General features: G+C 46.3%; 1 protein-coding gene across 5 annotated transcripts in view; it reads right to left on the reverse strand.

Moving 5' to 3' along the window:
* The window catches only part of LOC122938785 (nitric oxide synthase, endothelial-like), a 91,628-nt gene that overhangs the window by 54,074 nt on the left and 21,437 nt on the right, over window positions 1–16,117 (reverse strand). For 2 of the 5 annotated variants that reach the window (XM_044294555.1, XM_044294554.1), the window contains exons 2-5: window positions 3,518–3,614; window positions 2,750–2,898; window positions 2,359–2,521; window positions 2,154–2,245 (exon numbers count right to left, since the gene is read on the reverse strand). In XM_044294555.1, the coding sequence (XP_044150490.1) occupies window positions 2,154–2,245; window positions 2,359–2,521; window positions 2,750–2,898; window positions 3,518–3,614 (501 nt within the window). Of the gene's footprint in view, window positions 1–2,153; window positions 2,246–2,358; window positions 2,522–2,749; window positions 2,899–3,517; window positions 3,615–9,519; window positions 9,665–13,338; window positions 13,420–16,117 lie in introns of those variants that run through there. The other 3 variants (XM_044294558.1, XM_044294556.1, XM_044294559.1) reach the window with 3 other exon arrangements.

Raw genomic sequence — 16,117 nt, forward strand, 5'->3', positions numbered from 1 at the left:
GTGCATGGAAAGAAATTATGTGAAAACCTCCAAGGTGATGGAGTCTCCTACCAAGAATGGCCAAGTTGAATGAATGCCGCCAAATTCCCATACATGCTCTTCCTGTTGGATATTCTACAGTTATCAAGGGAACCTTAAAGGGAGTCTGTCGGTTGCCAAAACCAATAATACTGCAAGTAGGGTACATCAACACAGTCATACTTTTTTGCCCATCATTTGACCCATTATTGTAGAAAAAATGAGCTTAGGCAAATGAGTTGGCATGTGCCCTGAGGGTGGACCCAAGAACTTCAAGTGCTCTGGGTCTGCTGAGTAGACCACTGTCAACACTGTCCCCGTGGTCTTGATTGAGAGCTCCTCCTTGTGTCAGTGTGATCTGCACTGACATCTCGTGCATGCACCATGCTGTCCCGGAGGGAAGAAAGAAAATTTACCAGAATTGCACACTTTGCAACCACTTGAATAGAGGTTGGCTGACCCGAACGATACAGTTGGTTTCTTCCGGGTGTATAAGAAGGCCATGCATGCACAGTGGACCACGCCATCGAGAGTACTGGGCATGCACCAGCCTGGGACGGCATGATGGATTGGCGAGCACAATGGCGCCACAGGAAGGAGGAGCTGCTAATGAAGTCCACGGGGGAAGTGCTGGGTTTACTTTCCTTACAAGATCCCAAGCACTGGCGGTTATTTGGTCAGTCCTCGTGGCACTTGCCAACTCATTTGCGTAATTGATTTACATACATTCACTGAGTTGATCAGTGGGCACAAAGGTATACTTGTACCTATGTTGATGTTTATGGTTGGGGCCATGGTGGACAAAAAAATAAGATCTCCAGGGAGGCAACTATCTTTGAATTTTGGGATAAATATGGGAAGCTTTTGGCTTATCTAGCCCGGTCTGGGCAGCCATGTGCTTACATCTTCTGTCACGTCTAGCAAGGGTTCCTCTTGTACTGATCCTTTGGAGATTAACCTTGTTTTTCACTCTTTTTATGAGGACCTCTATTGTTCCAGGTGCCTAGCAGATGCAACTACAGCCAACAATTTTCTTAATACCATTCCTCTACCACGGCTAACTGTAGCACAGGCAGCCTCGCTGGATGCCCCCGTTACCGTGGATGATGTTGTGGAGGTCATTGGCACTCTTCCTTTGGGAAATACCCCAGGCTTAGATGGTATCACTGGAGACTGGTACAGGGCCAACTCTGAATGCCCCTCGGCTGAGTGAGATGTAAAACATTACATTTTCCCAGGATTCCTTACCAGATTCCTTCAGACAGGCTTTGGTGGTGGTTCTGCTTACACCAGGGAAGGACCCTCTGATGCCTGATTCCTATCGCCCTATTTTACTCCTCAAAATACTGGCAAAAATACTCACTATGAGGCTGAATAAAGTGAACTTGTCCTTAATCCATTCTGACCAGACTGGCTTCATCCCGGGAAAGCCACCGATATAAACATCCAATGGCTTGGAGTCCCCCGGATTTGTATTAGCCTTAGATAGCTGCAAAGCTTTTGACTATTGAGTGGACTTATCTCTGGAAGTTATTAGCAAGATTCAAAATTGGACCTCATTTCTGTAAATGGGTTCAACTGCTCTATGACTCTCCCCGGGTGCGAATTAGAACAAACCTTGATGTCTCTAGCTCTTTTCCCTTGAAGTGCGGCACACGTCAGGGATGCCCTCTGTCTCCTTAACTATTTGCTCTGGAAATTGAGCCGCTATTCGTAACTCCCCGGATATCAAGGGTATTCCCCCTGGAAAGGTGTCCATGTACGCGGATGACACACTGGTATATCTGGCAGATGTGGGTCCTGCCCTGGAGGCTCTTTTACACCTCCTGGAGACATTTATGTCCTTTATTGACCTTAGGGTGAACTGGAACAAATCTGCCCTCCTTCCCATCTCCCACAACTACCCCCATTTCTCGGCGCTTCCAGTTACCGTGTCCGTTGTGACTTCCATTCAGTACCTAGGAGTCATAATACAGCCAGAGGTGCATAACTTTATGGCATTAAATTTAGATCCATTGTTCTGCACATGATGGGCTCTAGAACTGTGTTGAAGACCCCCTCAGAGACAACTATACAACGTTTCGAGAAGACTCAGTTGACAGATGGTCCATCCCTGCCCACCAGTCACACGATACCTGATATTGCCTTTGTTAGTGGCATATTTGATATGGTTGAGAACGTGGGTGAACATCTCCTGGGATGACATGCAGTCTCTGGCATCGAACACCTACAGAGAGACAAGCAAAGCATCTACAGCTCATACAAGAGACATATGATCCATATTAGAAGTCTTGTAGATGCCCTGTGCTGCTGCATCTTCACATAGCGATCTCCAAATACCTGAAGCTTCGACCACTGTATCCTGCCCACACATCGGGCGGCATTCCTCCACCCCTGCTTGGCCCCAAAGATCAGCTCCGTCTCCTTGAGTTGGTAGGTTCCTGTGGTCAGAATCTCCTGCTCCACCTCCTTCGTCCGTTCCAAGTGAGCTTTAGACTGGGCTCTAAAGGTGATGAAAGGTGTATAAGGAAGAAGACCCCAAAATCCAAATAGAGTGATAGGAAACACCTACCATGATCTTACCTCCATCCCTGGAGTACCTATGTAGATCCGACTGAACCATCTCGGCCATGCCAACCCCTTACCCTGGATGCAGCAGACCTGACCATTATGGTGTCCAAAGAAGACGTGCTTCCCCCAAGAAACAGGCACAGTCATTATGACCACTTACCTTTTGATGGAGGTGTAGTACTGGTTGATAAAGTCCATGGCCTTGGGAAGAAGTTCCTCTGTGGATATTGGTCCATGTGGTTGAGGACAGGACATCTGGGGTGGAAACATGACAGAGCCCAGGCACCGAGCCTTTGTGCAGGGCACATCCTGTGTGCAGGAATGAATAACATCATGTTAGCAAAATTTTGATGGTTGCCACTGGAAACAGTCATGGGTCATATAGCTCCACCCCACTGCCAGACGTGATATAACGGCTCAGATCTAAGGGTATCTGTCTGGCAGCAGGAAATCTGCAGAGTTTAGCTTTAGGCATGAACGGAGAAGAAAATTTCATACAAATCAACAGTAGTTTCGATAAGGATTTTCTAACCGTGCGGTACACTAACTGCCCAGGTAAAGTACGGTCTTAGCGGAAAACCCTTTTAAATGAACTGTTGATTATGGAATATAATATTCCAACTAGGACCCTGGATGCACCGGAAAGTGTTGATAGGGGATCTTACCACTAGGTAGCGCTGCACACATTATCCATCACCCTACTGGTTGTCCCATTGCAAGTTTTCCCACTATGGGATAAGTGTCTGATTGGTGCGGCTCTGGCTGCTGAGACCCCCTACTGATCACGAGAACAGGGGTCCGTGCTCCCCATTTGAATGGAGCAGCAGATGTGTGACCACCACTCCATTCAGCTCTATGGGGCTGCCAGAGACAGAGGAGCACAAGAGCTTGCAGTCTGTCTGTTTCGGGTACACAGCTGTTCCTGTACCTGCTCGGCCTGCATGTGCAGCATGTCGTAGGACAGGCTCTGGTTTCCCCAGTTCTTTATGCGGAGACATTTTGGGTTCTGACTTCCGTTAGCCTGACTGAAGGGAAACACAAAGGTCAGTAAATGTGAAATCATCTTACAAGTTCCAATCATCATTAAAGATTACATATATAATTCATATGCATAAACAACTGAGTCACTGTGTACATACATTGCTTAGTATGTCCTATACTCCAGAGCTGCACTCACTATTCTGCTGGTGCAGTCACTGTGTACATACATTACTTATCCTGTACTGAGCCTGAGTTACATCCTGTATTATACTCCAGAGCTGCACTCACTATTCTGCTGGTGGAGTCACTGTGTACATACATTACTTATCCTGTACTGATCCTGAGTTACATCCTGTATTATACCCCAGAGCTGCACTCACTGTTCTGCTGGTGGAGTCACTGTGCACATACATTACTTATCCTGTACTGATCCTGAGTTACATCCTGTATTATACTCCAGAGCTGCACTCACTATTCTGCTGGTGCAGTCACTGTGTACATACATTACTTATCCTGTACTGATCCTGAGTTACATCCTGTATTATACTCCAGAGCTGCACTCACTATTCTGCTGGTGCAGTCACTGTGTACATACATTACATTACTTATCCTGTACTGATCCTGAGTTAAATCTTGTATTATACTCCAGAGCTGCACTCACTATTCTGCTGGTGGAGTCACTGTGTACATACATTACATTACTTATCCTGTACTGATCCTGAGTTACATCCTATATTATAGCCCAGAGCTGCACTCACTATTCTGCTGGTGCAGTCACTGTGTACATACATTACTTCTCCTGTACTGATCCTGAGTTACATCCTGTATTATACTCCAGAGCTGCACTCACTATTCTGCTGGTGCAGTCACTGTGTACATACATTACTTATCCTGTACTGATCCTGAGTTACATCCTGTATTATACTCCAGAGCTGCACTCACTATTCTGCTGGTGCAGTCACTGTGTACATACATTACTTATCCTGTACTGATCCTGAGTTACATACTGTATTATACTCCAGAGCTGCACTCACTATTCTGCTGGTGCAGTCACTGTGTACAGTCGTGGCCAAAAGTTTTGAGAATTACATAAATATTGGAAATTGGAAAAGTTGCTGCTTAAGTTTTTATAATAGCCATTTGCATATACTCCAGAATGTTATGGAGAGCGATCAGATGAATTGCATAGTCCTTCTTTGCCATGAAAATTAACTTGATCCCCCAAAAAAACCTTTCCACTGCATTTCATTGCTGTCATTAAAGGACCTGCTGAGATCATTTCAGTAATCGTCTTGTTAACTCAGGTGAGAATGTTGACGAGCACAAGGCTGGAGATCATTATGTCAGGCTGTTTGGGTTAAAATGGCAGACTTGACCTGTTAAAAGGAGGGTGATGCTTGAAATCATAGTTCTTCCATTGTTAACCATGGTGACCTGCAAAGAAACGCGTGCAGCCATAATTGCGTTGCATAAAAATGGCTTCATAGGCAAGGAATATTGTGGCTTCTAAGATTGCACCTCAATCAACAATTTATAGGATCATCAAGAACTTCAAGGAAAGAGGTTCAATTCTTGTTAAGAAGGCTTCAGGGCGTCCAAGAAAGTCCAGCAAGCGCTAGGATAGTCTCCTAAAGAGGATTCAGCTGCGGGATCGTAGTGCCACCAGTGCAGAGCTTGCTCAGGAATGGCAGCAGGCAGGTGTGAGCGCATCTGCACGCACAGTGAGGCGAAGACTTTTGGAAGATGGCCTGGTGTCAAGACGGGCAGCCAAGAAGCCACTTCTCTCAAAAAAAAAAATCAGGGCAGATTGATCTTCTGCAGAAGATATGGTGAATGGACTGCTGAGGACTGGGGCAAAGTCATATTCTCCGATGAAGCCTCTTTCCGATTGTTTGGGGCATCAGGAAAAAGGCTTGTCCGGAGAAGAAAAGGTGAGCGCTACCATCAGTCCTGTGTCATGCCCACAGTAAAGCATCCTGAGACCATCCATGTGTGGGGTTGCTTCTCATCCAAGGGAGTGGGCTCACTCACAATTCTGCCCCAAAACACAGCCATGAATAAAGAATGGCACCAAAACACCCTCCAACAGCAACTTCTTCCAACAATCCAACAACAGTTTGGTGAAGAACAATGCATTTTCCAGCACGATGGAGCACCGTGCCCTAAGGCAAAAGTGATAACTAAGTGGCTTGGGGACCAAAACGTTGACATTTTGGGTCCATGGGCTGGAAACTCCCCAGATCTTAATCCCATTGAGAACTTGTGGTCAATCCTCAAGAGGCGGGTGGACAAGCAAAAACCCACTAATTCTGACAAACTCCAAGAAGTGATTATGAAGGAATGGGTTGCTATCAGTCAGGAATTGGCCCAGAAGTTGATTGAGAGCATGCCCAGTCGGATTGCAGAGGTCCTGAAAAAGAAGGGCCAACACTGCAAATACTGACTCTTTGCATAAATGTCATGTAATTGTCAATAAATGCCTCTGAAACGTATGAAGTGCGTGTAATTATATTTCACTACATCACAGAAACAACTGAAACAAAGATCTAAAAGCAGTTTAGCAGCAAACTTTGTGAAAACTAATATTTGTGTCATTCTCAAAACTTTTGGCCACGACTGTACATACATTACATTACTTATCCTGAGTTACATCCTGTATTATACTCCAGAGCTGCACTCACTATTCTGCTGGTGCAGTCACTGTGTACATACATTACTTATCCTGTACTGATCCTGAGTTACATCCTGTATTATACTCCAGAGCTGCACTCACTATTCTGCTGGTGCAGTCACTGTGTACATACATTACTTATCCTGTACTGATCCTGAGTTACATCCTGTATTATACTCCAGAGCTGCACTCACTATTCTGCTGGTGCAGTCACTGTGTACATACATTACTTATCCTGTACTGATCCTGAGTTACATCCTGTATTATACTCCAGAGCTGCTCTCACTATTCTGCTGGTGGAGTCACTGTGTACATACATTACTTATCCTGTATTTTACTCCAGAGCCACAATTACAATACAGCTGAGCTGAAATCTACCTGCATTCCCTGCTGGTTCAGGGTCTGCACACCTTGCTCTGGTGCTCTTTACTCCAGGCTCTGTAGCCATCTGATGCCACCATGCATTATTGGAACTCTACAACACTTTTAGGGCTCATGCACATGCTCGTGATCCCCGGGGCTGAACTGACTGTAAATTAGTGTTCGGTGACACAGCCACTTCATACTGAAGCTTTCTTACTATTCTTAAAGTCACATTTGCCTAGTTATCTAGAGGACCATTATTTTCGGTCTGTACCAATCCAGTGAATGAAGGGTGGTGGTTGGGGGGGGGGGGGGGGGGGGGGTCAGTTGAGTTGCTGTCTCCCAGCAGGAGGACGCTGTGTGACCACAGAGGTGAAGAAACGGAATATAACACCATCTGCACACTGTCATCATTGCTGCAACTTCCGAACATTTGGCTTCTACGATTGTGTAATAAAAGGGGTGATCCCACAAAGAGGACAAGGGGTCCCAGCAGTCCTACAATGATCAGCTATCCTGTAACTAGGTGATGAGGTTCATAGGTTAACCCATAACAGTTTTGACAACAGCAACTTGTTGACGATCTCCATGTAGTAAGAGTTGTTCTCCTCTTGTTTTGGATGTTCATGGGTTAATGAGAAGAGCCAATGGGCATGTAACCGATGACACCCACTGTCCAGTCACAGCAGGACAACAAAGCCTAAACAGCGACACATACGAAAGGTCCACCACCAGCAGCTTGTTGACAGTTTCCAGTTGGCAGTGGTACAGAATAAAATTAAAAATAATTAGCAAAAATGGCACAGACTGGGTGAAGTGCTCAGCAGGACACAAGGCACGTGGAGCTGGACATGGAAAAGGTGACCTTGCACACCAGCTGACGTCACTTTCCTGAGCAGAACAATGGAGATCCTGGCACCTTTCACTGGAGCGCCGCTGGTCCCGATATGATGGGAAATGAGATGTTATCACTGGAACTGGGCTCGTCCTTCCTACAAACTGGTGTGAACACCTGGGAAAAGTGTTAGATCTTGGGACAGGAGAATCAACGTGACCTCTGAGTCTTCACCTCGGCCCTTTATGTCCAAAATGAAGAAAACTCTCGAAGTGACCAAGTAAAGGGTTAAGAAAGCATTTCACACATAGCCGACCAGAACCAATCATGGTGCTGATGAAGTCCAAGGTCCTAAGATTACCTCTATAAGTGAGGCACCTATGGGTGATAGGGACAATTATCTACCTTGGTGAGGGAGAAGTATTCACATCCCAGGTAACAAAAGCCTCTGTGAATGCTTGGAGCACTACTTAGAGTATTCTACAGGTTACAGTTCATGTTGCCTAGCAACCCCGACCTTCCTGTCTAGTTGACCACCCTTTGAGTACAGGTAGTTACCTCTACTAGAGTAGTCACAGAACGTTCTATCTCCAATACAAGGAAATATCTCTATGGCTTTTTTCATGATCCTAACACCACCTAAGGGTGGACTTTATGCAGATCTATACAAAGTGGATGAATCTCAAAGGCTCTGGACAGACTGGAACCTGGCATAAACATGCCCTCACAAATATCGTGAAGGATGTATTTAATGATGACTGCTGTTAGGTTCCTTCCTTCCACAGGTTGAGAACCACGGTCCTAGAGTAGTCTACAGGCTGTGTTGCTTGGCCACCCCCCTAACTTCCTGTCTGGGTGACCAACATTTGAGCATAAGCTGCATAGCTACATGTACTAAAGTGGTCATAGGAAGTTCTGTCTGCTGTACACTAGACTGCCTCTAGATGCTGCACTGACTTGTTTTAGGTTCCCTCCACTCAAGAGGCCGGGGAGCTACAAGTTGGAAACCACAGTCCTAGAAAAGTCTTCTAGGTTGTAGCACATGATGTTGTCCTGTAACCACTAACTTTCTATCTGGGTGGTCATCTATCGATTATGTCTGCTGTACAATAGACTGCATCTCTAGGCTGCAGTGACTTGTTCCTTACACTTAAGAACCTGGGAAGCCACATGTTGGAGACCACAGAGTATTTCAAAGGTTGCAGGATTTCACGTCGCCTAGAAGATCCCCAACTTGTTGCCTGGTTGGTCACCGGTTGAGCACACATACCCATTCTGTCTGCTGTACACTAGACTGCCTCCAGATACTGCATTGACTTGCTTTAGGTTCCTTCCACTGAAGAGGCCGAGGAACCACAGGTTGGAGACCACAGCCCTGGAGTATTCTGTAGGTTGTAGCACATAATATTGCCATGTAGCCCCTCTGGGTGGCCACTGGTTGAGCACAAGTACTCATTCTGTCTGCTGTACAATAGACTGCCTCTCCACACTGCACTGACTTGTTTCAGGTTCCTTCCTCTCAGGAAGCATTAGAAGCATTGCAGAAAGAGAGGCGATTTTAGGTTTAACCCCCGGAAGAATCCACATCTCAAGCTCTCAAGGAACACACACCTATCGTGTGGGTTCCGCAGTGTGTAGTAGTCCCCAGTCAAGACTGTGGCCCCTGGGTGGAGGGTGGATTGATGGCTCTGGATAGAAGGGAGATGCAGCTGCCAGCATATAACACAATGTCCTGCAGCCTACGATATCACATGATCCGCCATTAAACCCGCAATATCACATGACCTCAGAAACACGCCGCCAAAAATAACCAGAGGACAAATACGGGACAGATTCTATCATCAGTGCTGGTTCTGATAGTCTGCAGAATACGTCAGGAGGTAGAGGGAGGGAGCAACGTTCTGTAGAGAGATCAGTGGTGTAATAATCTGCAGGATATATCACTATGTATCTGTCAGGAGGCAGAGAGGACAGCGCGATGTTCTGCAGATCTCTAGAGGGATGACTGGATCCAATAAGCCCAGCACTATGAGACCAGTTTGAGTATACAGGGTACAGGGTTTCCAGGGCTGGTATTTACCTCTCTGGTTGCAGCGTTTGGCTCCAGGACATTCTGATCAGGAATCCGACAATTCACCTGGGGGTCTGGGGGTCACCTGGCTGCAGGGAAGAGACATCGCTGGCACCCCCCGAAATATCATTCATCCTTTCCAGGAATGCGAAACCTCAACATAGGTCAATATAACCATTTACGGGTCAGCAGACCTGTGCTCGGGGCACTTACTCACCAATACACAGTGCAATCAACACACTAATACTCAGAACATTTACTAATATCAGAGCACTTACTCACTAATCCACAGAGCCTTACTAATATCAGAGCACTTACTCACCACTACACAGAGCCTTACTAATATCAGAGCACTTACTCACCAAAACACAGAGCAATCAACACACTAAGGCCTCATGCACACGACCGTTTTTTTTAAGGTCTGCAAAAACGGGGTCCGTAGGTCCGTGATCCGTGACCGTTTTTTCGTTCGTGGGTCTTCCTTGATTTTTGGAGGATCCACAGACATGAAAAATGAAAAAAAAATCTAAGTCAAGTTTGCCATTGAAATGATAGGCAAAAACGGACACGGATCACGGACACGGATCACGGATGCGGATGACAATCTTGTGTGCATCCGTGTTTTTTCACTGACCCATTGACTTGAATGGGTCCGTGAACCGTTGGCCGTGAAAAAAATAGGACAGTTCATATTTTTTTCACGGCCAGGAAAAACGGATCACGGATGCGGCTGCCAAACAGTGCATTTTCCGATTTTTCCACGGACCCATTGAAAGTCAATGGGTCCGTGAAAAAAAAACGGAAAACGGCACAACGGTCGTGTGCATGAGGCCTAATACTCAGAACATTTACTAATATCAGAGCACTTACTCACTAATTCACAGAGCCTTACTAATATCAGCGCACTTATTCACTAATCCACAGAGCCTTACATATATCAGAGCACTTACTTACTAACCCACAGAGCCTTACTAATATCAGAGCACTTACTCACCAATACACAGAGCCTTACTAATATTTGAGCACTTACTCACCACTACACAGAGCCTTACTAATATTAGAGCACTTACTCACCACTAAACAGAGCCTTACTAATATTAGAGCACTTACTCACCACTACACAGAGCCTTACTAATATTAGAGCACTTACTCACCACTACACAGAGCCTTACTAATATTTGAGCACTTACTCACCACTACACGGAGCCTTACTAATATCAGAGCACTTACTTACCACTAAACAGAGCCTTACTAATATCAGAGCACTTACTCACCAAAACACAGAGCAATCAACACACTAATACTCAGAACATTTACTAATATCAGAGCACTTACTCACTAATTCACAGAGCCTTACTAATATCAGCGCACTTATTCACTAATCCACAGAGCCTTACTATTATCAGAGCACTTACTCACCAATACACAGAGCCTTACTAATATTTGAGCACTTACTCACCACTACACAGAACCTTACTAATATTAGAGCACTTACTCACCACTACACAGAACCTTACTAATATTAGAGCACTTACTCACCACTACACATAGCCTTACTAATATCAGAGCACTTACTCACCACTAAACAGAGCCTTACTAATATTAGAGCACTTACTCACCACTACACAGAGCCTTACTAATATTAGAGAACTTACTCACCACTACACAGAGCCTTACTAATATCAGATCACTTACTCACCAAAACACAGAGCAATCAACACACTAATACTCAGAACATTTACTAATATCTGAGCACTTACTCACTAATTCACAGAACCTTACTAATATCAGAGCACTTATTCACTAATCCACAGAGCCTTACTAATATCAGAGCACTTACTCACTAACCCAGAGCCTTACTAATATCACAGCACTTATTCACCAACACACAGAGCCTTACTAATATCAGAGCACTTACTCACTAATCCACGGAGCCTTACTAATATCAGAGCACTTACTCACCAATACACAGAGCCTTACTAATATCAGAGCACTTACTCATCACTACACAGAGCCTTACTAATATCAGACCACTTACTCACCAAAACACAGAGCAATCAACACACTAATACTCAGAACATTTACTAATATCAGAGCACTTACTCACTAATCCACAGAGCCTTACTAATATCAGAGCACTTACTCACTAACCCACAGATCCTTACTAATATCAGAGCACTTACTCACCAATACACAGAGCCTTACTAATATCAGAGCACTTACTCACCACTACACAGATCAATCAGAACAGTAATTCTCAGAGCACTTACTAGTATCAGATCACTTACTCACTAATCCACAGTGCCTTACTAATACTCAGGGAACTTACTCAACAACACACAGAGCATCGGCAGGCTAGGGGTATGTTCAGATGGAGGATTTTAAAACCCTCTGTGTATCCCATGGCAGGAACTGCTGCGCTGTGCGGTGACCCCTGCTGTGGGTTTTCATGCTCTAGGTTTAGCGCCATTGAAAGGAGGCTCCCGCTGCGGCTTTGTGAGTTATCCGCCCGGTAACTGGTACTGGTCCATTCTTGGCACAGTCTTGAAGACCGTGTAGCAAAAATCCTCGGCCCTAATCCACAGAGCAATCAGCACAATGTTATCAGAGCACTTACCCACTGATCCACAGAGCAATCAGCACACTGCTATCAGAGCACTTACTCACTAATCCACAGAGCCTTACTAATATCAGAGCACTCGCCAATACACAAAGGAATTAGCCCACTGATATCAGAGAAAGTGCTCACTAACCGTCACATGAACGTGTGAAGCCCGTGCTCGTGCTGTGGACCGCAAATTGCTGTCCGTGGGGCAGGCGCATGGGGATCGCAGACCCTTTCACTTGAATGGGTCCGCAATCCCTCCGTTCCGCAAAAAGATAGAGCAAGTTCTATCTTTATAGGTGCGGAACGGAACCCCAGAAAGCCCTCCGTAGTGCTTCCGTAGTGTTCCATTCCGCATCTCCGGATTTGAGGACCCATTGAAATGAATGGGTCCGAATCCGTGTTGCGGAATGGCCACGGAACGGTGCCCGTGTATTGCGGATCTGCAAATGCGGTCCGCAATATGGCAACGGGCAGCACACGTTCGTGTCCTAATGCACAGAGCAATCAGTACACTAATACTCAGAGCACTTACTCACTAATCCACAGAGCAATCAGCACACTGATATCTGATCACTTACTAATGCACAGAGCAATCAGTACACTAATACTCAGAGCACTTACTCACTAATCCACAGAGCAATCAGAACACTGATATCTGATCACTTACTAATGCACAGAGCAATCAGGACACTAATACTCAGAGCACTTACTCACTAATCCACAGAGCAATCAGCACACTGAGATCAGAGCACTTACTAATGCACAGGGCAATCAGTACACTAATACTCAGAGCACTTACTCACTAATCCACAGAGCAATCAGCACACTGAGATCAGAGCACTTACTCACTGATGCATGGTATTTTCATGTCTATTAATAACACTTACTCACTGATAGACTTCTTTAGAAACCATTTGTCACTAGTACTAAGAACACTTATTCACTGATACAGTATTTCTAGCTAACTTACTCACACAGTCGCTCATTAATTCCTAAACCACTTACTCACTGATCCCTGTTGGCTCAGGAGCTCATTAATTAATTTATTTCATGCACTTATATAGCGCTACTATATTCCGCAGAGCTTTACAGACATCAGCGTCACACTGCACTGCTTTTGATTCTGTGCACTGCTCATAGACAGCTAGCACACTAGTCGCACATTTCCACACTCACAATGGTGCACTTACTCACTGTTCACCCTCACGCAGCATACTCACTGATCCCAGAGCTCCTGCCTTCATGCTCTCACTTTTCCAGTCGCCACGTCTGCTCCGTCACTGACCTTTCCTTTGAGTGAGGCGTGTGGAGCTGAGCATGGACACCTGATCCGGGCACAGGCAGCGTCCTGAGCTATATCCAGAGTGATCGACACCTCCACTGGTCCCCAAACTGCAGAGCGTTACACCCAGACCGGCTGCAGAGCATTACACCCAGACCGGCTGCAGAGCATTACACCCAGACCCCAGACAGGCTGCAGAATATTGTACCCAGACAGGCTGCAGAGTATTACACCTAGACCCTTAGACAGGCTGCAGAGTATTACACCCAGACCCCCAGACAGGATGCAGAATATTACACCCAGACAGGATGCAGAGTATCACACCCAGACAGGCTGCAGAGTATTACACCCAGACAGGCTGTAGAGTATTACACCCAGATCGGCTGCAGAGCATTACACCCAGACAGGCTGCAGAGTATTACACCCAGACCCCCAGACAGGCTGCAGAGCATTACACCCAGACCCCCAGACAGGCTGCAGAATATTACACCCAGACAGAATGCCAAGTATTACACCCAGATAGGCTGCAGAGTGTTACACCCAGACAAGCTGCAGAGTATTACACCCAGACCGGCTGCAGAATATTGCGCACAGACAGGCTGCAGAGTATTACACCCAGACCGGCTGCAGAGCATTACACCCAGACAGGCTGCAGAGTATTACACCCAGACCGGCTGCAGAGCATTACACCCAGACCCCCAGACAGGCTGCAGAATATTACACCCAGACAGAATGCCAAGTATTACACCCAGATAGGCTGCAGAGTGTTACACCCAGACAAGCTGCAGAGTATTACACCCAGACCGGCTGCAGAATATTGCGCACAGACAGGCTGCAGAGTATTACACCCAGACAGGCTGCAGAGCATTACACCCAGACAGAATGCTGAGTATTACACCCAGACCCCCAGACAGGATGCAGAATATTACACCCAGAAAGGCTGCAGAGTATTACACCAAGGCAGGCTGCAGAGTATTACACCCAGGCAGGCTGCAGAGTATTACACCCAGACCCCAGACAGGCTGCAGAATATTGTACCCAGACAGGCTGCAGAGTATTACACCTAGACCCTTAGACAGGCTGCAGAGTATTACACCCAGACCCCCAGACAGGATGCAGAATATTACAACCAGACAGGATGCAGAGTATCACACCCAGACAGGCTGCAGAGTATTACACCCAGACCCCAGACAGGCTGCAGAGTATTACACCCAGACCCCCAGACAGGCTGCAGAGTATTACACCCAGACCCCCAGACAGACTACAGAGTATTATACCCAGACCCCAGACAGGCTGCAGAGTATTACACCCAGACCCCCAGACAGGCTGCAGAGTATTACACCCAGACCCCCAGACAGACTACAGAGTATTATACCCAGACCCCCAGACAGGCTGCAGAGTATTACACCATTCAACTTGAATAGATCAGTGATCCGTCTGCAATTGAATTATTACTTTTTTGCAGTGCGGAGGCACGAACAGAAAACCACGGAAGCGTTACGTAGAGCTTCCGTGAGGTTCCGTGCCTCTGTTCTGCACCGCACCTTCCAGACTGCGGACCCATTCAAGTGAAGCCCATATATTACGGACCCGCTGTTTGCTTTGTGCTCATGCACATGACCAGTGCCCGTATTGCGAGCCGTTTGCGCGCAGCATCATGGATGTGGACCCATTCACTTGAACATGTTCTATTTTTGAAGTTTGAAGTTTTTCCAAGTTGAATGAATCGGCATCTGTCTGCACCAGCCACATGACCGTATGTATTTTGGGGTCCGCAAAACACGGACATGCAAAAAAAAAAACGTGGAATGGAGACGGACAAATATGTTCGTGTGCATGAGCTCTTAATTAAGACCAGTTTTCGATCAGTATATTCCAGTCGTATAGGCGTCCGTATTTTGAATGAGTGTTCCAGCACAGCCGGGGGCCACCGCCGCAAGCTCACCGCATCACAGAGCATAGCTCGGTCAGCCGCAACACGTGTCTGTAACATGGAGGCATAAACACGCCTGGAATATGCTTGTCTGAGACTGGCCTGGGGGTAATGCTCTGCAGTCTTAGGGCTCGTTGTGTGATGCCGTATTGCAGACCGCATTTGCGGACCCGCAATACACGGGCACCGTTCCGTGGCCATTCAGCATCACGGATGCGGACCCATTTATTTCAATGGGTCCGCAAATCCGGAGATGCGGAATGGAATGGATCACTACGGAAGCACTACGGAGGGCTTTCTGGGGTTCCGTTCCGCACCGCAAAAAGATTGAACTTGCTCTATATTTTTGCGGAACGGAAGGATCGCTGGCCCATTCAAGTTAATGGGTCTGCGATCCCCATGCGCCTGCCCCACGGACGGTGCCCGTGCATTGCGGACAGCAATTTGCGGTCCACAGAATGGGCTTTCACACAACGTATGGCCTTGGCCTTTTTTCAGTTTTTGTTCCGTTTTTGCGTTCCATATACGGAACCATTCATTTTAATGGTTCCGCAAAAAAAAACGGAATGTACTCCGTATGCATTACGTTTCCGTATTTACGTTTTTCCGTTCTGTTGAAAGATAGAACATGTCGTATTATTTCCTGCAAATCACGTTCCGTGGCTCCATTAAAGTAAAAGGGTCCGCAAAAAAAACAGAACACATACGGAAATGCATCCGTATCAGTTCCGTTTTTGCGGAACCATCTATTAAAAATGTTATGCCCAGCCCAGTTTTTTCTATG

Source organism: Bufo gargarizans, chromosome 5 (genome assembly GCF_014858855.1).
Source record: "Bufo gargarizans isolate SCDJY-AF-19 chromosome 5, ASM1485885v1, whole genome shotgun sequence".
Classification (NCBI taxonomy): domain Eukaryota; kingdom Metazoa; phylum Chordata; class Amphibia; order Anura; family Bufonidae; genus Bufo; species Bufo gargarizans.